This window comes from Thamnophis elegans, chromosome 2 (genome assembly GCF_009769535.1).
Source record: "Thamnophis elegans isolate rThaEle1 chromosome 2, rThaEle1.pri, whole genome shotgun sequence".
Classification (NCBI taxonomy): domain Eukaryota; kingdom Metazoa; phylum Chordata; class Lepidosauria; order Squamata; family Colubridae; genus Thamnophis; species Thamnophis elegans.
The window spans coordinates 126,181,964-126,204,341 of NC_045542.1; the positions used below are offsets into that span (position 1 = coordinate 126,181,964).

The window sequence follows — 22,378 nt, forward strand, 5'->3', positions numbered from 1 at the left end:
GTGGCAGGTGCTTGTCTGTTTGAATTCTAAAGTTCAAGAGCACTTAGATCCTTCATTTTTTATCACTCTCTCTATTTTGTGGTTCCACCGAAAATGGTATTTCTTGTAAATATTCCAGTGTGCCATTGTTGCTGCGTTGTCATGCAGTTGTTTGTAGTCCATCTGTGTGATCTTCTTGCAGGAAGTAACTAGGTGGTTCACTGTTTCTTTAGCTTTTTTGCAGAGGCAGCATTTGGTCTCTGTTGCTGTCTTCTCAATTCTGGATTTGTATGCATTTGTTCTTAAGGATTGGTCTTGTGCAGTCAGAATGAGATCTTGTGTCTCTTTCTTCAATTTTCCTGCTCTTATCCATTACTAATTTCGTTGTTATCTGCTTTGCCTGCTAGCTTTTCAATGTACTGGCCATGTAAAACTTGACCTTGCCATGTCCATTTTCTTTTCTTCATTTGAACTTTCTTGTAGGCCAGTTTGGTCTCTCTAGTATTCATAAGCCTTCCTAGTATACTAGTTTCATTGCATCTTCTTCATTATCTTCAGATATTCTTTCAATTGCCTTTTTTCTTCTTTAATTGTCTGATAAACTTGTAACATTCCACATTATTATTATTGGCAGCAAGAGAGAATTGACTCTAAAGAAACATATCCTTCAGCAAGGCTATCGAGCTGCAAGAATGAAGGATCCATTAAAAGAATATTGACATATCGGAGCTGAAGCAAAATGACATAACAAAAAACCCTGTTATATATCAAAATTGGTCAAATGGACAATTAGGTATTCTTCTGTGGTGAGAGTACCTGAAAATCTGGGCAAAACCTGAACATTTAGTAAACATGTTAAGGGAAGATTCCCCCCCCCCCCCAGTAATGAAAAAATTGCAACATAGATTATCATGATCATTAAGAACAACAAAAACTGCAAAGCAATATTGTACAGATGAATTCTTCTTTCCTATTCAGTAAATTCATTGGTTACTTACAGGATAAATAATCTAATTTTTCTGCAGCGTTGACCACTTTTTTTTTCTGAGGCAGGTAACAGCATTTCCTCCAAATGGTTATGGCCTGTATAACATTGTGGGAAATGCATGGGAATGGACATCAGATTGGTGGGAAATTAATCATTCTGCAGATGAAACATACAGCCCGGTGAGTATCTTCAGCTGCTGATTTGCCTCTTTTCCAACTAATTTCCTAGTTGACATTATAGAATTTGATAAGCTGTTGGAGTAGCACAGTGGTGGGATTCAAATAATTTAACAACTGGTTCTCTGCCCTAATGACCAGCTGGGTAAACATGGCTCAGTGGTCATGTGACCATGTGGGTGTGGCCAACTCAATGTTCGATGGGCGCTTCACCTTAGTTGTTACAGTGTAATAAGGGTTAACTAGAGAGGCAGTTTCTGTAAGCAGGGCAATAAAGATTAGGCTAGAAACAACACCAGAATATTTCCTTCCTGCCTTCCTCACACGATTAGCCCAGTTTGGTTTTCCGAACTGCTTAGAACTGCCAGTTCTCCCGAATAGGTGCAAACTGGCTGAATCCCACCACTGGAGCAGCATGATTATATGTATTTTCCAGCTAAGCATTATTGACTCAGACCTGCAAGACAAATATCCATTTTCCAACAGAAATGTAGCTGTGTTTTTACAAACTACTTTTATGTTCTTTGAGATGAAGTTGAGTGAATGTTTTGTACAATGGAATGATTTGTAGGAGTGACGGGAATTATTTTCCTCCGAAATAATGATGACAAATTGTGAAAATAGACAAATATCCCTAACTGGATAGAAGTGCTGTGAGTTGATGTCCCTGATCATTAGGCACATGAGTATATTCTGCACAGTTCCTACTTGTTGCTCTTACTTCCAACAGATTTATGACTGTAAAACTAGCAATCTTCTAATAAAGTTATGCAATGATTTTTCTCCTTGGAGGGAGTATAAGCATTAATAGCAAGTCACCATATCTTTGCCTCTTTAAACTTGAGATAGCAAGAGCAATTAGACTTATATACCACATCACAATGCTTTATAGCCCTCTCTAAGCAATTTACAGAGTCAGTATATTGCCCCCAACAATCTGATGCCCCATTTTATTGACTTGGGAAGGATGGAAGACTAAGTCAACCTTGAGCCAGTTAAAATCAAACCCATGGCAGTAAGCAGAATTAGCCTGCAATACTGCATTCTAACCACTGTGCTGCTGGGGCTCATAACAGAACTATGTGCTCATGTTCTATTTTTTAAAAGAGAGAATATAAAATATCTACTGCAGTCAAATGCTGTTAAACTTTGTACTTCCTTTAGCTTGAATATGTTTATATGTATATATGTTACCTTTGTGTTGTTAAATATAAGGACCACAGAATTATTCTTGAATTATTTAGCTTTTGAGTATCTCTGGGCCAGGCAAGTTAAATATCTCTTTTAAATGCATGAAGCTGCTTTATGGTAACAATTATTGGTTCATATAGTGGCTAGATACCCCAATGATGTCTAATCTGACTACAAGAATTTTGTAGTCAGTCTATTCTATTCAGTCTCCAGAATAGAACCAAAACCTGTTAATTTTATTGCATTGTTTGAACACAGGGATAGGGGTTGGTTTGTCAAATGCCATTAAACACATTAAGCCATCTGGTCAAGTTTCCAGTGTAGAATTACCACCCCTTAACTGAGAAGTCCAAATTTGGAGGGTGAGCTATCTAAAGAAAATACATGGGCAGATGAATTGACCTAGGGGACTTATATGTATATTGTAATATGTAATATAAGAGGGACACAGTGTCTAGAGGGATGTGGTGGCTCAGTGGCTAAGACACTGAGTTTGTCAATCAGAAAGGTCGGCAGTTAGCAGTTCGAATCCCTAGCACTGCATAACGGAGTGAACTTCCATTACTTGTCCCAGCTTCTGCCAACCTAGCAGTTTAAAAGCATGTAAAAATTCAAGTAGAAAAATAAGAAGGTAACAGCGTTCCGTGCGCCTTCGGCATTTAGTCATGCCAGCCACATGACCACGGAGATGTTTTCAGACAGCACTGGCTCTTTGAAATGGAGATGAGCACCGCCACCTAGAGTCGGGAAGGACTAGCACATATGTGCGAGGTAAACCTTTACCTAATATGCAAGGAATGTTATTGTTTATGTATTTCTGTAAATATTAAAAAAACCTAGAGTCTGGGAGAGAGAAAAAGTAAAAGAAAACAAAGAATAGTGGAAAGAAAAAAAATCTCAGCTGACCAATGTTATTGTGGACTTTCTAACTACTTTTCCTTGATATATTTATTCAGTTTCTATAACCACTCAACTGAACCAAGTATCTCTGGGTGGCTTACAATTCTTGAGTGCTTGTTAGATCTGGAAGCCCTCTTCTCTCTCTCAAAAAAAAATCGTCTGTAAAATGGAATTACTGTCTATCTGGAAGGAACTTCCTGCCCCTGTTTCATCCAAGGCCTAAATGTGAAAGAGGCTTCATTCTCCTGTTTCAAGCTAACTCACTTTAGAATTCCAGTTGATAATCTCAAATGATACATTCAATGTAAGATGCAGGGCAACAGGTTTAGGAAGATTGCCATAAGCTGTCCACATATCCTTTGTGGGTTGTCCAGGAGGCAAATGGTTAATCATTGTGGAAAGCTACATGAGGCTGCTTTCGATAGGCATTAGGTTTGTTTTGGCAAACAGCCTTCTCTGGATCAAAATGCATGTGATTGTTTTCATGCATTTCTCTCAAATTTGAACGGTACGGTTTCGGTTAGCGTACTGCTTTGGAAACTCAGTCAGTTGTGGTTAACTCAATAAAACATGATGAAATAAACCATTGCCAAATTTGTTCAGTGAAATAAGAGTCTTTTCTCTCCAAGATTCCATTAACCATGTATGGGGGCATTTCAAAACAGTGAGCCTAAGTAACTGGCAAAATAAGGCTGCTTGTTTGATTAGGTATTGAATAGAAAACTGCTTATTTTGTGTTGGTTGTTTAGACCTTGAAAGCACCATGGTTTTGTGCCAGTCATTCTCTCTCAGCCTCACAGTCACCTCACTGAATTGTTGTTTTGGGGAGAATAAGAAGAGGAAGCAGTACTGTGTGTTTTTGCCACTCTGAATCGTTTATAAAGATAATTAAGGCAAGACATAAAATAAATAAATCAATTCTTCTGAAGTAGTAAATACAACATTCTTCCAGATTGCTCAAACAAACAAGCAGAATGTTTTGTCACTGTAATTAAGGCTCCTGTCAAGAATTTCTTTTATAATAGCTTCTATTTTTATGCTATAGCTTGTGTATCAATTTGAGATTAGAATTCAGTTGCATTTTCTGAAACAGACACTTTGCCTTTATACAGATGTGTGAGTAAGTTTAATAAATGTGGGCACTATCCGAATGCAGGGACATCTTTCCAAATGTTCTATACATGCAAAGATACATTCCATGTGTAGATACTTAATTTCTCTTTAATGCAACTCCCCCCTCCCATTTATTTCTATTTCAGACCTTTCTAATCGACCATGGTCCCTTCAGGATACTTGGCAATGCTTCAGCATCATACTAGGAAATATTTCCCTTGTCTAATGAGGCATCTGTTGTGACAAGACTTAGTACTTAGTACTTCTCTAAAAGCTCCGAAGGGCGAAAAACAGACCTACGGACAAAATGGAAGTCACTTCCTGTTTGCTCGTAGAGCCGGTTTTTGCCCTACAGAGCCTTTAGGGAAGCCTCCGAAGGCCCCCTAAAGACTCCAGAAGTCAAAAGTCAGCCCTACAGACAAACCGGAAGTCACCATTCCCAAACTTCCGGATTCCCTGTAGGGCTGATTTTCGACCTCCGTTGCCTTCAGGAGGCTTCCCTGAAGGCTCCGGAGGGCAAAAAAATAGTCCTATGAGCAAACCGGAAGTCTGTTCCTGAATTTCCTCTTTGCTCATAGGACCAGTTTTTTGTGCTTTGGAGGCTTCAGGGAAGCCTCCGGATGGCGAAAAACGGCCTCAAAAGAAGGCCGGAGTCAGTTGGCCAGTGCATGCATGCGTGCTTACACCTGACAGGGCAATGCCTCGTATGCCCTCACAAATGGCTCCGCCTGCCACCTGTGGCGCACGTGCCACAGGTTCGCCATCTTGGGTATAGAGTTTCTTGCCTGAGCAGGGGGTTGAACTAGAAGACCTCCAAGGTCCCTTCCAACTCTGTCATTTTATTATGTATGTATATGTATATGTATGTATTCCTTCTTTTTATTAAACTAGACATATCCAAGGTATTTGCAGGAAGACTCCTGCGAGTACCTTGGACTGCAAGGTGATCAAATCAGTCAGTCCTAGAGGAGATCAACACTGACTGCTCTTTAGAAGGCCAGATCCTGAAGATGAAACTCCAATACTTTGGCCACCTAATGAAAAGGAAGGACTCACTGGAGAAGATCCAAATGCTGGGAAAGATTGAGGGCAAAAGAAGAAGGGGGTGACAGAGAATGAGGTGGCTGGATGGAGTCATTGAAGCAGTCAGAGTGAGCTTAAATGATCTCTGGGGGATGGTAGAGGACAGGAAGGCCTGGAGAAATGTTGCGATGGGGTTGCGATGGGTTGGACACGACTTCACAACTAACAACAACAGACATACCCAATTTTTCATATGTTTTAGCCTCCAGTCCCCTAATCATCTTTGTTGCTCTTTTCTGCTCACTTTCTTAGAGTATCAACATTTTTTATATGATGGTGACCAAACTGGATGTAATATGCCAAGTGTGGCCTTACCAAGACATTATAAAGTGGTACTAACACTTCATGTGATCTTGATTCTATTCCTCTGTTAATGCAACCTAGGAGTATGTTGGCTTTTTGGACAGCTGCAGCCCACTGCTGGCTCATATTTAAGTGTTTGTCCACTAAGACTATGGCTGTATTGCGTTGAATACATCTGTTTGACTTATTCATATATGTATTTATTTGAATTGAAAATGCTTAGACTTCCATCTGCAGTGAAAGTCATTTTCTCTGACTCCTTTATGATTTCATATCCATTTCTCTTCTTTGGAGCTTTCCAAAGTCGGGGTCTGGACTTTGTCTACCAAAATACTCTGGGCATTCAAGGTAGATAAAAGTTAGTATTCTTTCTCACACTGCATAAATTTACTGGGATAAAATATGGGTGGATGTTAAATAGATGTAAACAAAGTTATGTGAGGTGTGAAATGACTAAACACTGCCAGTCATGAGACTAATATATTAGTGAGCATCGCAACTATTAATGGCAGAACAGCATTTCTTTCAGTTACTATTAGAAAGCCAATAAATTTTTGCTGCTAACAATAATGAAAAATGGTTGATGGTACTATTATGTCTGAATGTATGTGAAAAAGAAGAAGAGAATGATGACTTGATCTTGTTTTGTTAACTGAAAATTATCAGATTGCCAAGAAGCATTCAAGCATGAGTATAAGTGCTTCTTCTTAACTTAGAGATGGCTGTAATTTTAGCCTTTCTGCTTTTGGAAATAGATGGTTGCTGAACAGATCTATTCTGAATCTATTTCAGTCTATGCATCACAGCTCCTTTTCTACAAGCGGAAGTTTAGAATCATTTAAAATCAATTTCAATTGTTCTATAAGTTTAAATGATGTATGGATTGTTTAATCTTCTTTTTTTTTTAAAAAAAAAAGGTGGACAACATGCTTTTTCAGATCCTGTTAAGGAGAATTGTGCTTCTCTGCCTTTTGCTCCCCCTGCAGTCACATGATCACAATCTGGGTGCTTGGCAACCTGTTCACATTTATGATCAGTTGCCAAGATCATGTGATCACCATTTGCAATTTCTCTGCCGACTTCCAAAGAAAATCAAAAGGAAGGCTGGCAGGGAAGATTGCAAGCTGTTGTTGCTGTCTGCCGAGAGGCTTCCCTCTCATCTCTGGGGTGGGGTGAGGTGGGGGTGGGGGTGGTTGGCTGAAAGACCTGCCTGCCAAGGGGAGCTGAATTCCTTTACTGGGGTTGAGAGCAGAGCTTATCGTATTTTTCAGAGTATAAGACGCACCGGAGTATAAGACGCACCAAGGTTTTGAAGAGGCAGTTTTTTTTAAAAAGTAGGTAGGTAGATAGAGGGACAAAGGGAGAGAAAGAGAGAGAAAAACAGTCGGTATGTAGGGAGAGAGGGAGAGTAATTAGGTAGGTAGATAAAGGGATAGAGAGAGAGAGAGAAATAGAAAGAGATAGAGAGAGAAATGTAGATAGGTAGGGGAAGAGAGAGAGTAGATAGGTTGGTAGGTAGGTAGAGGGATAGAGAGAGAGAAATAGAGAGAGAGGGAGAGAAATACAGTAGATAGGTAGGGAAAGAGAGAGAGAGTAGGTAGGTTGGTAGGTAGAGGGATAGAGAGAGAGAGAAATAGAGAGAGAGAAATAGAGAGAGAGAAATACAGTAGATAGGTAGGGGGGAGAGAGAGAGAGTAGGTAGATACGTAGGTAGATAGAAGGGGGGAGAGAGAAATATAGTAGGTAGTAGGGAGAGAGAGAGAGAGTAGATAAGTAGGTAGATGTTTCCAGGCGTATTTATCCATGTGCTGGAGAAGGAAATCGCTGACAATCTGCAGCATCTAAGACTTTTTTTCTACTGGCACAGCACTTGCTCGATGTAATTCTCATCAATCAGTTAAAGAGCTTTCCAAAAGGGGAAAAATGTTTTTGCATGGTGCAAACCTCCCCAAAATGGCCCAGTTTTCATGAAAACCGGCCCGTTTCCCCCCCCCCAAAAAAGCATAAATAGCCTTGGGGGGGCTTGCAGAGTTGCTTGGGGGGGGGGCAAAAATGAGCAAAAAATGGGCCATTTTTCATGAAAACGGCCCTGTTTTTTGTAAAAAAAAAAAAAAAAAAAAGCATGCATAGCCTTATGGAGGCTTATAGAGTGCTGCAGGGGGCTGGAGGAGGGGCAAAAACCGGCCTGTTTGTTGCTCATTTCTGCCCTCCCCAGCCCCCACGAGCTTTCTGAAAGCTTCCATAAGGGTATGCACGACCATTTTGGTGAAGGGGGTGGGGCTTCTGGAGGGAAAAAATGCTGTATTCGATGTATAAGACGCACCCAGATTTTTGAGGAAAAAAGGTGTGTCTTATACTCCCAAAAAACATAGTAGTTTCTGATTATTTTAGCTCTTTCTGTACCCTGACAAAGGAGTTCCCCTCCATGCATAGGGGAGAGATGAGATCCTTTGATAGGCAGTTCTTTTAGTCAGCCCCTAGAAATGAGAGGGAGCCTAAATCCAAGCAGAGAGTGGAAAGGCAGTGCAATAAGGTAAGCAGCACTGGGTGCCTCAGATGGATGGGGGGGGAGATCCTAAGAGACCGGATGACTCTGCAAGCAAATGTCTTTCGCTCAGGAGCTGAAAACCCTGCTTGGATTTCAGCAGGGAGGATTTCCAGCTCCAAAGTTGAGCCTCCCAGGGTTCATCTTTCCAGGCATCCTGTCCTACTACCCTGGGAACTCCCTTCACTTAATCATTTGATGACTGCAATCAGGAATGCCGGGATTGCAGTTGTTGAGTGAAGGTGTTGCACTTCACCATTTTGTTCAGCGATCAAGATTTAGGACTTAACTGTGGTCCTACTACCATTGAAAACTTCCTGTATGTATCAACATGCCTGTATGTTTCTCTGTGAAAGCGATTTGAGTTTGTTTAAGAAAAACATTGGTATGTGCAGATGGGAAATCAATTTTACAAATGGTTTAACTTATTTTACAATCAACTATATATCTCGATATATATCTTTTTGCCCCAGTCTTGCTTTTCGAGATGGGGATGTGGCAGTGAGTATGACTTTTGACCAACCAAGACGTGACAAAGGTAAATTATCATGAGCAGAACCGCCCCCTATGGGAATAGGCACACTTGATGTGCAAGATGGATTTGTACAAAAGCCCTAATGACCAGGGCTGCCACCTGATAACCAACCAGAAACCTTTAGTCCACAAGGATTCCCAAACTGTACTTTTCTGATGAAGTGCAATCCTTTCATTCATGGAAAATAAAACCCAGCTATTCAGGCTTGCTGTGGTTGAGTCAAAGCCTGTTCTTCCCCAGCCAGATTCCCATAGCCTCCAGGCACTGTAAACTACCATGGCATCACTTGGGCAGCTGAGAACAGAAAGCTACAGCTGCGTAATTCATCCCATGCAAATAGAAATCTGGTGCCAGAAGCTTATTAGACAGTAAATAGTTAGTCAATCCCTAAATTATTTCACAATCCAGGGATCTAGGGCCAGATCTCTCCCTTTTTTTTACAAACACTGAGTAGAGCTTGGAGGCTCTACTCTTGGAGGAAGAAGTTACAATCACACTTGGAGCATTATATGGCCTGTTCCATCCTATCTCACACTAGTGGCGGTAATTAGATGCTATCCTATGGGATTCAAACCTTTACTTGGAATTGAATTCATTTTCCAGAATGGGAGGAGGGAATGGTCACACGTGGGTTTTATCACAGCCTGATTGGTCCAAGGCTGAGAGGAAATCTATAAATACCGGTGCCTGTCCCTTGCTGGCCCACATTCTCTCTCAGCCTGGTCCAAGCTGTAGAGTAGTTGGATAGGTTCTATTTGTTTTCTCCTTTTGGGTGAGTTCTATTCAATCTGATTCCTATTTGGCTAATTGGGCACTTTAAATCCCTTTAAATTCTAAATTGATCTGCTGCGGCCCCAAGGGACAGATCTCTGCCTCGGGCGGCTGGGGGAGAGCCCAGTGGGGCACTAGTCTCCCCTCCGCAGGCCAGGAACCTTTGCCCGTCCCCGGGTGTGCGGGGGTGCGGTTCCATTCAAATTGCTTCATTCAAACTACTTTGAAGAGGCTGTTTTTGCAGCAGGAAAGTGAAAGAGAAACTTCAGAGCCTCGAGGCTCGAGCGAGCAGATCGCTCAGGAGGGGCCTCGCTGCAGGCTTCTTTTGTTTGTGTTGCCGGGGAGACAGAGCAGGGGGGGAGAGCTGCTCTCCCTGCTCATTTTAAAGTAACGGCTAGAAAAGCCTGGCTGGGCTGCTGGTGATTATTTCCAGCCCTTTTCTCCCGTGCACGGAGTTCCGGCGGCCATCTTGGAGGCTGCCACGTGCGTGAGGCCTGGCCCTTATCGACGGGCCTAGTGCGGCCTAGTGAGAGGCCTTGAGCCTAGGTCTCCCCACAGGCTTCAGGCCCTGGTCTCAGGTGGGACTTTGGAGGCCGATTCCTGCTCCTTTCGTCAGACACGTGAGTGGGGCATGGACGAGGGAGCGGAGATTCCCCAGGGGCAGGGGGCAGGCCCTACTGGGAGTGAGGAGGCCCTGGATCAGGAGGTGGGGGGGAGGGCTCCCCCTCAGAGATCCCTTTCTTCAAGGCGCCCCTCCAGTTCTGTCTCTAGGGATGAGGCAGCTCGCCATAGGGCGCTGGAAAAGACCTTTGCCAGGGCAGAAAGGCAGGCCCAGTCCTCCAAGCCTTTATCTAGGGACAGATCCAGGTCCCCTGTTAGGCCCATTTCAGAAAGGTCTCTACTTAGAGGTTTTAGCCCGGCTTCTTCATGCAGCTCCCCTGGTAGGTCGCGGGCCTTCTCCAGGAGGGAGCGTTCTCCATCCCCCATAGATGATCCTCTGGAGGGCACGTCCAGAGGCCCCTGTTCCCCCCAAAGGTTGGCCCCTCAGGGCCCTGCTTCTACTTATGGGGATGTGGAGGATCTGGATAATCTCCCTGAAGGGATTAAGAGGCTTATTTCTGCAGCCATCACTCGGGGTATTGCCCAGCGGGACAAAGGCTCCCTTTACTCTAGGCATGGGGGGCTGAACAGGGCTCAGTTTCGGGCTTCCTCCCCTTCCATGATCAGTGAGACTTCCTTCCTGGGGGGGGGAGTTACCCCAGGAGATGGGATTCTCAGATGATGAGAATACCACTGTTTCGGAGGAACCTTCTTCTAAGGTCCTATTTATGCCTGCCTTGTTTAAAGTTCTCTTGGATAAGGTGAGGAACACCACCAAGGTCGGAACTGGGGATCCTTCTGTGCCCCCCCCCAAGGGATCCCGACATGGTCATGTTCTCTGCCACGGCCACCAACAAGGAAGAGATCCCTGCCCCTCCCTTGTTCCTAGAGGTTCTGACTGACCAGTGGGCTAAACCTTCTAATTTCTCTTCTCCAGGCAGTACCGACCGTCGGCATTATAACATGGAGCAAACCTTTGCTCAGGCCATTCAGCTCCCGACGGTTGACATCCCTGTGGCCGCATTGGTGTCCTCCTCCCCGGTGGTGTCGGGCGATGCGGCAGATAAGTTGAAGCCGGAGGATAAGCGCGCAGAGCTTACTTTGCGGAAGAACTTCAACGCCACAGCGTGGGCCATTAAGGCGGCGGCTTCAGCTTCGTACTTTAATCGTGCCACGGTCATGTGGCTCAAGAAGCTGCAGGCACGCATTCCCATACAGGAAGACCGGATCCATCAGGATCTGGTCAAGATTCTGGCAGCGTGTCAGTTCTCAGCTGATGCGACCTTGGACATGGTCAAGTTTGCTTCTAGCACCCTGGCCACCTCGGTCACCTCCCGTAGGCTCCTATGGTTGCGCCATTGGCAAATGGACAACAAAGCAAAATGGGATTTGGCGGCTGCCCCCTTCAAAGGGCCCGATCTCTTCGGGGAGGCCCTTACTCGCATCCTCGTGGAGGATAAGGATAAGAAGAAGGTCCTCCCCTCCACGGCTAAGAAGGCCTAGAACAAGTCACGTCCCTTCCGTAGGCAACGGTATAGGGCCCCTAACTTCGGCTATAACCAGCGCTTCTCTTCTTTCTCTTCTGACAGGCAGTTCTTGGGGCAGCCCTTCCAGGACAGGAGCCGTTTCCAGGGCCAGGCTCGGCGGCCCTTTCGGGGGGGAGGCGGCCGTCCCTTCCGCAGGGGGAAGTGACTCAAACCCGAGTCATCCCATCGGCGGCTGCCTCGCTCTTTATGCGGACCGGTGGGACGACATCACGTCGGACGCGTGGGTTCGAGCCACGGTTCGTTACGGGCTCAGGTTAGAATTTCTCTCCACTCCTCCAAATCTCTTTCGGTCGTTCCCTCCATCCCGGAGTCGAGAGCGCCGTCGCCTGATGAGTCAGGCGATCGCCCACCTCCTCGAAATCCATGCGGTGGAGGCGGTTCCCGCAGGTGAATGGGGCCGGGCCACTACTCAAATCTCTTCGTGATCCCGAAGAGCACGGGGGGTTGGAGAGCAATTCTAGACCTCAAGCGCCTGAACAGGTTTCTGGTCTACAGGCGGTTCAAAATGTCATCGCTCAAGTCCATCCTTCAGGGCATCAGGAAAGGCGATTTCCTGGCCTCCGTGGATCTCACGGAGGCCTATCTTCACATCCCCATCCGGCCCGCTCATCGCCGGTTCTTGAGGTTCTTCCACGGGCCCCACCATTACCAGTACAGGGCTCTTCCCTTCGGCCTGGCCTCGGCCCCGAGGACCTTCACAAAGGTCCTGGCTGCTCTGGCGGCCCATCTGAGATCGGTCCCAGTCCGCCTCCAATGTTATTTAGACGATGTCTTGCTTCAGGCGGGCTCCCTGTCTCAGGCCGTTTCAGATCTTCGGATTACCATTCGAAGCCTCCAGGCCCTGGGGTTCTCGGTAAACTTCGAAAAGAGCCATCTCACTCCCTCCACTCGCATTCTGCATCTGGGGACAGTCATAGATTCCAAGTTGGGGGAGGTGCGTCTGTCTCAGGAGAGGCAGGTAAGCCTTCGTCGGCTGGCAGAGAGCGTTCGCACAAAGCGCTCCGTTTCCATCCTCTCTCTGTCGCAGTTATTGAGCAAGATGGTCTCTTGCATAGGGATTGTCCCGTGGGCCAGACTCCATCTTCGGCCCCTTCAATGGGAGCTTATCCCCTATCAGAGCAATTCCCTTCGGACTCTCCGCATCTCGGCGGGGGTCCGTGCATCCCTGGTGTGGTGGCTCTCCCCGGCCATCCAGCGGGGGTGTCTGTTCTGGGAGCCGAGCAGGGTGACCGTCACCACGGACGCAAGTCTGTTCGGGTGGGGGGCCCTGGTGGGCTCTCGGATGGCTCAGGGCAGATGGACGGCCTCGGACCTCCGTCACAACATCAATTGGCTGGAACTGAAGGCCGCGCGTCTGGCCCTGAGTCACTTCGCTCCTCGGTGGAAGGGAGCCACGTTCTCCTCCTGACGGACAATGTGGCCACCAAGGCGCACATCAATCGTCAGGGCGGGACCCACTCGAGAGCCCTCTGGCTGGAGGCTCTGCGATTGGGGTCGTGGGCGGAGAAACACTTACAGTCTCTGGTGGCGGAGCACATCTCGGGACTCTCCAATGTCCAGGCGGACTGGCTCAGTCGAGCAACGCTGGACAACGGCGAGTGGCAACTCCACCCGTCGCTGTTCCGGGAGATCTGTCGTCGGTTCGGGTCCCCCCGGGTGGACCTGTTTGCGTCTCCCGAGAACACACAGCTCCCGCGTTTCTTCACCCGTTTCCAATCCAGCTCGGCGGAGGGCACGGATGCCCTCAGGAGCCGGTGGCCCCCGGGCCTTCTCTATGCCTTTCCCCCCATTCCACTCATCCCGGGGACCGTCAGGAAGGTGGTGACGGAAGGGGCCTTGGTCATTCTGGTGGCCCCGTTTTGGCCCAGGAGGCCCTGGTTTGCGGACCTGGTTCAGCTGTCGGTGACTTCCCCGTGGAGGATCCCACAAGGGGAGGTGGTCTTACGGCAGGGGGCCCTGATTCACCCAGAGCCTCAGTGGCTTCAGTTGACCGTTTGGCTCTTGAACGGCAGCTTCTAGGGGGGGCTCATCTATCTTCCGGGGTCATCCGCACCATCGAGGCGGCACGTCGCCCCTCGACATCCCGCATTTATAACTGGGCGGCGTTCGCCCGCTGGTGCTCCCCCAAGGGCATCTCTCCCGTCAGAGCCACCATTCCCAACGTCTTGGATTTCCTTCAGAAGGGCCTGGAGGACGGGCTCTCGCAAAACACCTTGCGGCACCAAGTAGCGGCCCTGTCCTCGGTCTTGGGGGGGGGCGGGGTCTTCTTCCCTTTCCCAGTCTCCTCTGGTCAAGCTGTTCCTCAAGGGGGCGGCTAATCTCAGGCCTCCTCCCGTTCATAGATTCCCCACGTGGGATCTTCCGCTTGTCCTCAAGGCCTTAACGGGAGCTCCGTTTGAACCTCTCCGCTCGGTGCACTTGCGCTTCTTATCACTGAAGGTGGTCTTCCTGGTGGCCATCACTTCCGCCCGGCGTATATCCGAGCTGGGCGCCCTGTCTTGTAAGGACGACCTCTGTCATTTTCACCAGGACAGAGTGGTCCTTCGCCTTGACCCGGCATTCGTCCCCAAAGTAAATACCCCCTTTCACAGGGCTCAGGAGATCGTCCTGCCCGACTTCTGCCCGAGTCCGTCCACTGACAGGGAGCGTCTTTGGCATCGTCTGGATGTCCGCCGTGCCCTGCGGATCTACCTCCAGCGGACCAAGGATTTCCGCAAGTCTGAGGCCTTGTTCGTCTCCTTCCTACCTGGAGCTCTGGGTTCGAGGGTGTCCTCGGCTACCATCGGCCGTTGGCTGCGTCAGGCCATCTCGGAGGCCTACGTGGCCTCAGGGCGGCCGGTTCCATCAGGCGTCACGGCGCACTCTACAAGGAGCGCGGCAACCTCGGCAGCGTGGGCTACAAGGGCCCCGTTTGAAGACATCTGCCGGGCGGCTACCTGGGCCACTCCAACCTCGTTCATCCGGCATTATCGTCTGGATGCTTTCGCGTCGGCGGACGCGTCTTTCGGTCGTAGGGTCCTACAGGGGGTGGCAGCTGAGGCTCCCCTTGGGTCCTAGAGTTCCTGTTCTCCCTCCCTGGGACTTTAGCTTGGGTATGTCCCACGTGTGACCATTCCCTCCTCCCATTCTGGAAAAAGGACGTTGGTCTTACCTGAACGTCTATTTTCTGATGGGAGGAGGGAATGGTCACAACCCGCCCTGAGTTCTGTCTGTTGGGGCCAAGGGGAGGGCCCGGGGGGTGTTTCCTGGGGTTTGTTGTGTTGTTTCTTGTTTTTCAGTTGTACCGTTCATGTTCGAGAATCTGGGCCAGCAAGGGACAGGCACCGGTATTTATAGATTTCCTCTCAGCCTTGGACCAATCAGGCTGTGATAAAACCCACGTGTGACCATTCCCTCCTCCCATCAGAAAATAGACGTTCAGGTAAGACCAACGTCCTTTTACATGATTATTTTTCAGGAGCTATCCAGTTCTTGGCCCTCTTTAGTTGCCAGAAGAGATATATGGAATCTATGAGAATTGCATCTGTAATCCACCTTTACATAAGCTCTAAAAGTAGAAAGCAATGGATGTTACAATACAGGGCTTAAATTCCATAGAATAACATCTGACTACCTATATCTAATAAGATCAAAATAGGGCAAATCCAGTCATATTGTACCAATCTAACTGAAAGCACCACACAGGATATGTATCATGTAAAAATAGAAAAATATCCCCTCTGCTCCAAAGAGAAAGGGTAGACATCATGTAAAATCCTATACATGGTGCATGACAGTGTAAAATTATGTTAAGTTAAGAATTATTGGATTTTAAATTAATGTTTGCTTTTGCAGGGCCAAGAAGAGTTCTTAGATCAGTTTTTAAATAAGATATGCATATAAGGAGAGCTAAAAGTAGTTAGAGGTGTTAAATTTTTACTTAACCCTGTTATTTACACCCAATCATGAACATGATAAAATCTCAGTAACAAGTTCAGAATTGTTGTCAGATATCAGCCCTGCTCTGTTACTTCTTTTCCATCTAGAGAGGTATTTAGGTCTTTTAAATGTATGTATGAAAGGGGCAAACAGATTCAAAGCACCTGTTTGCCCAGAAAATCTTGGCTATGAGGTAATTGAAACATTGCAAACCTAGCCACTGCTGCTAATTACACTGAATAAGTGAGGCCAAGTAGCTCCTAGGTTTTGCAGGGGAAGAGATGGGGATTGTTCAGGAGTTTAATTCATTAATTAATTTGCTATTCATTTATTTGGGAATAAAAAACCCAAAAAACAAATTCCCAGCAGAAATCATCTAATTATGGAATGTTAAACTTTGGGAATTTGCCTTCTAAAGTAGTGTGAAGAACTAGACTTCCATAATGCTGAGCTTTAAGAAATGTTATTAGAATGTTGATCAACTACCAAATCCATCATTCAACTAGTTTTCAGCAGAGATCTTCAGCTCTTAAATGAGAATATTTGAGAGGGAAAGAGGAGGAGAAAGGAAAAGAAGAATCATTAATTGAATTTCAAGAGGAATAACTAGCAGGGACTGAAAAGGAAGAAGGCGCGATAGGCGGCATTATGGAGCCTAAAGAACAACAAGAACTGAGATCTACTAGAGCAGTAAATCCTTCTTATAAAGTATAAATATGGAAGAGAAAAATTGATTATAATTAATATAAATGGACTTAATTCTGCTATTAAAAGAAGGAAAACATTTCATAAATTAGAGAAATTAAAATTTGATATAATTTGCCTACAAGGAGTACATATTAAAAAGCAACATGATATTGACAAATATTGATCCATCCAAAACTAGGGGAAATATTTACTGTGTTGACACAATGCAAGAAAAGAGGAGTAGTTTTTATATAATAAAAATACAATTCCAATGAAACAAATTGATACAGATGATGATGGAAGAATCTTGGTGGAAATTATGGACAATAATATGAAAATACTTTTGATAGCAATTTATGCTCCAAATGACAATCAAGAAGAATTTTATAAAAAATTACACATGAAAATATTTGAATTGGACTATGTTAATATCTGCATGATGGGAGACTTTAATGGAATAATAGATGAGAAATTGGACTATAAAACACAAAAAACAATAAAGCAAAGTAGAAAGACTCTTTAAAAATCCTTTTTTAAAATGATAGATGAAATAGACTTAAAAGATGCATGGAAGGAAAGAAATGCAAAAAATAGACTATACTTTCTACTCAAATAGACACTCATCATGGTCTAGATATGATATGGATGTCAACGGAATTGATCTTTAATATACAGGAAATTGATATAGAAACAAATACTTGGCATACACAATCCAATGACAATTAAATGGAAAAGACAAAGGAGTGGATCTAGATGGACTTTAAACAATACTATATTAAAAGAAAAGGACTTTATACAGAAAATGGAGAAAGAATTGGCTTTCTTTTTCAAAGAAAACAGAAAAGAGGACACATCAATGCAGAATCTTTCAGATACAATGAAGGTCTACGCTAGAGGCTTGATAATAGATTATACAAGGAAAAGAAACATTAAGAAAAGAGAAGCTTTTAAAACACTAGAGGATGATTACAAGAGACTTGAAAAAGTCCTACAGAAATTTCCACAAAAAAGGGCATTAAATTAAAAATGGACTCAATAAAACATAAAAGGGGGTTAATGGAAAAGGAGGAATTGGCACAAAAAATTAGACGTGCTAAACAGAATTACTTTGAACATACAAAAAAACAGGTTGATGGTTAGCGTATAAACAGAAAAAAGAGAGAGAATCAAGCAAAATAATGCAAGTAATAGATGATCAAGGGCAAATTTGCCATGGAAATAGAAAAGAAAAAGATTATACAAGATTACTATGGAAAACTCTATGAACAAGAGAATATAGATGAGGGAAGAGTTAAACAATACTTGCAGAAAGCGAATTTACCCCAAATATCTAAAGAAATGGAAGTGATGCTAGAAGGGAATATAACAATGATGGAGTTAACTGAAGCACTTAAAAAACAAAATAATGGAAAGGCTCCAGGTTCGGATGGACTGCCAGCGGAATTCTATAAGACATTACAGGAATCGTTGAGTCTTCCATTGCTAGAAGTTATGAATGAAGTCATGTCATAGATGAGGTTACCCAAATCGTGGTCAGAAACATATATTACACTTGTGCCAAAGGAGGAAGCCGACTCACAACAAATTAAGAACTGAAGGCTTTCCCAGACCTGTTTTGCCAAGAGAGAGGGGGGGTGAGGGAGAGAGAGAAAGAAAGAGATGGATAAAATCTCCCTGCTAAATTCAGACTATAAAATCTTCGCTTCAATATTGGCGGAATGACTTAAAAGATATACTTAAATAACTTTATTCATCCTGATCAAAATGGATTTCTGCCAAAGAGACAAATTAAAGATAACATGAGAATAATTCTGGACACTTTGGAATATTACGAGGCACATCCTGAAAAACAAGTGGTTTTGATATTTCTAGATGCACAGAAAGCCTTTGACAATGTGAATTGGCCATTTATGTTATTACAGTTGGAGCAGATGGGCTTCGGTAAGAAATTTATTCAAGCCATAAAAGCTATATATCATAAACAAACAGCAAAGGTAATGGTAAATGGGGAACTGACAGACTCTATTGATATAAGGAAAGGAACAAGACAAGGCTTCCCACTGTCACCTCTGTTGTCTGTGCTAACCTTAGAAGTCCTAAATAGAAATATTAGAGAAGAAAAAGATATAAAAGGAATGAAAATTAAAAAGGAAGAATACAAACTACAAGCATTCGCAGATGACCTGGTTTTCATTTTAGAGGATCCATCAGAAACAGCACTTAAATTGATAGAAAAAATAGAGGAATACAGAAAAGTAGCAGGCCTGAAAACAAACAAAGACAAAACAAAGATTTTGACAAAGAATATGATAGTAAAACAAAAGGAAGAATTGGCGGAAGCTCTGAAGATATAGGTCACGAATAAACTTAAGTACTTGGGAATATATTTGACAGCAAGATGCAGTACACTTAAAGAGAATAATTATCATACATTTAAACAACAGATGTGACAGACCTGGCGAAATGGGAAAATTTACAGTTATCACTAATAGGGAGAATATCAACAATCAAGATGAATATATTACCTAGGATTTTATACTTGTTCCAGACAATTCCAATTAGATTAGGGAAAGACTACTTTGATGGTTTAAATAAAATAGTGTTGAAGTATATTTGGCAGGGAAAGAAAGTGAGAATAAAATTAAAACTGTTGCAAGATGCTAGAACAAGAGGAGGATTTGGCCTGCCAAATTGGGAGTTATACTACCAGGCAACAAGCTTGATGTGGATTAAGGAATGGATAACACTAAGAAATTCCAGATTACTGACATTAGAAGGACATGATTTGTTGTTGGGGATGGCATGCTTTCCTATGGTACAGGGGAACTAAAATACAGGGGTATTTCAGAAGACATTATATACGTGGCGCTTTGTTATTAAACTGGGAGAAGATTAAAAGGCATCGTTATTTAAATGATGCCTAAAGAAAATTTGTATAAGATGTTTTACAGGTGGCACTTACCCCCGACGAGAATAGCAAGAATAAATATTTGTTCAAGAATAAATCCAAAAAATGTTGGAAATGTCATCAGATCCCGGGTTCATATTACCATATGTGGTGGACATGTGCAGAAGCTAAAAGATACTGGACTAAAATTCACACATGGTTGGGAAAAAATGACAGAAAAACATATAGATTTTAAACCAGAGATATTTTTATTGGGGATTTTACCAGAAATATATAGTAGAAAATTGAAATATTTGATTGTAAATGTGTTAACAGCGGCTAGAATTGTATTTGCAAAAAAATGGAAAAATTAGAAAATACCAACGCAGGAGGAAGTTATTTGGAAAATAATGGAATGTGCCGAAATGAGCAAATTGACATTTGAAATTAGAGAACAAGAAGATAAACAGTTTTATAAGATATGGGACTTGTTTTATCAATGGGTAGACAAAAGAATATGGAAATGAAAGATGCTAGAGAATTGTACAATACAAGGATAATGGAATATAATATAAGGATGTACTACTACTATTGGATGGATTTAGGATGATGTAATAAAATGCCATAATATAAAATTATTCAAAATTTAGAATATCTTGCATAAAATGAAGTAATAATAGTTATAGTGAAATAAATGATTAGCAATGATAATAATTGTATACATACATAATAGATTGATAATATGAGATTCTATATAAATTGTAAGTGAAGACTATGGAGAGGATGCACAAAAGTTTTGTAACCAATCGACACACTGTATGTGTTATGTATGTGTTATGTTTTATGTTTGTTTGTGCTTGTTTGTTAAAAATAAAAATAAAATTCTTTAAAAATATCAACATAAATAGTACAGCTCCAAAAAAAAGTGGATACTTTTTTTTGATAATTCCTTTTCATTTTCCATCCATCATCACAGGTTCAATATTGTCATCAAGTCCTAGCTATGCATTACACGCTCACACAGGGAAACAAAAATAGAATGCTGCATGCAGACTTGACAGAAGAGCCGCTATTTAAAACCCAAATAGCTGTTATATTGAGGCTAGAGCAATTATGACAAGTTATTTTCCAGTCATCTTTCCTGAAACATTGCAATTGTTATTTCTTGCTGTAAAATTAACCATAGTATGCTTGTGAACAATGACATACTTGTCCCTCCAAGAAATCTCTCTGAATTCCTTTGATTGGTACTTACAGTTAGAATTGCATGGATCAACACTAATAGGTATCCCTTTATCCTCAGAAAGGACCTTCAGAAGGGTCGGACCGAGTGAAGAAAGGTGGATCCTACATGTGCCATAAGGTAATGATAAAAAAAAGCATTCTATATTATTGGTCTGATGATCGTAATCTGCAGTCTTCATTAATGTATCCAGTAAAAGTTAATAAGAAATAAATTGTGAATATTTGAAGACAGGCGCCTATTGGAAGTGGTACGTCAAATAGAAATAACTTGATGAATAAGGAAGCTCTAGTGGGAGTTTATTTGAGTTGAGATAAAATGCCAATTGTCTTCTAATTTTAGCTTGATGGCAATTTAGCTGTCCCGTCGTCTTAAGACAACAATGAGCTTGACAATCTTCTTTTTGCTCCAGCAATCAATCTCTAAAACTGCCAGCTTGTGGGTTTTTAGAGTTTTTAAAGAATATCAAAGTGCCTTTTTGAGGCAATGAAAAACCATTATGGCCATCACAGGTACAACAAACATTGGGCCAACAAGCTAATCTTCTGGGGAGCTCTAGGGTTGCAGACTGATTTTTCATCCAGTTTTTGTCTCCAAGGCTTTCCATTACTCAGCCCAAGGATTCTAAGATGATTTACAGAATCATTAATTTATAAAAAGATGCAGGTAGATACTGCAAGATCAGTATAATTGAATGGAAGGTCAGTGGTCCCTGCTTTGGGTCACAGCTAACAATATGTTAAAATCTATTTAACCTAAGAGGAAATGAAGAAGACAAGCTCTTCTTTTGTTTTCATATTTGTTATTACTTATTTGGTACTATTCTCCTCCAATTTTTCCCTCAAATACCCCTATGGAATTTGGGAAGGGGTGGTGGTAAAAAAATGGTGAGTGCTGCAAAATCATTCCAGTGAGTTTCTATGGCTGAGAATCAATTTGGCTCTTCGCATCCCTATTATGTTTAGTCACAAACAATTAGAATAATAGGATCTCAGACAACCCAGGTAGAAATTTTTAGAATTTTGCTGGCCATATTGACTGGGGGTGAAGATCCTTTTAGCAGGGGCTCTGAAATTGCGGCCCCAAAGATACACATTTGGTAGCCACAAGGCTTCCACAAACATTTTGCTTGTATGTTTGTTGTGTTAGATTTAGAAGGCTGTCCACTTATACTCTGGGCAATTTATAACATTAAAAAGAAAGCAAAAAGAAAACCAAGAATATACATGCTTAGATAAAAATAACCCCCAAATCAGCAAAAGAAAACAAAAGAAAACAAAAACCATGCTATACAAAATTTGTCAACAAACTGCCTTATTCCAAATCTAGACATAAAACCATGTTTTAAAATCTTGCATGACTTTAATGGGGTGAAATGAATTTCCAGGCAATATGTTTAATTGAATGAACCTGAAGCATCTCACTCTGATCTTATTGGATAGGCTGGAATCATGGGAGACAGGTGGTCCTTCAGATAACTAGGCTCTTTGCCACGAAGGGTTTATAAATGACAACCAGCAATTGTTGGTTCCAGAGCGTCTACATGGATAGTCTGGTAGTACATGTTTAGATCAGATCAGATCAAGAGTTGGAAGAGACCTTATAGGTCATCTTGTACAACCCTCCCCCGCCCTCCGCTCAAGCAGGAGACCCTACACCATTTTTGACAAATGGCAGTTCAATCTCTTCTTGAAAGCCTCCAGTGATGAAGCTCCCACAACAATCTGTTCCATTGGTTGATTGTTTTCATTGACAGAAAGTTCTTCCTTATTTCTAGGTTGAATCTCTCCTTGGTCAGTTTCCATCCATTATTCCTTATCTGACCTTCAGGTGCTTTTGAAAAAACTTTATCTTCTCCTCTCTGTGGCAGCCCCTCAAATATTGGAACACTGCTATCATGTCTCCCCTGGTC

At 43.1% G+C, this 22,378-nt stretch overlaps 1 protein-coding gene across 1 annotated transcript in view; it reads left to right on the top strand.

The window, feature by feature from the left end:
- The window catches only part of SUMF1 (sulfatase modifying factor 1), a 73,576-nt gene that overhangs the window by 46,029 nt on the left and 5,169 nt on the right, over nt 1-22,378 (top strand). The window contains exons 7-8 of the mRNA XM_032211049.1: nt 1,033-1,146; nt 20,527-20,586. Coding sequence (XP_032066940.1) covers nt 1,033-1,146; nt 20,527-20,586 — 174 coding nt within the window. The remainder of the gene's footprint in view (nt 1-1,032; nt 1,147-20,526; nt 20,587-22,378) is intronic.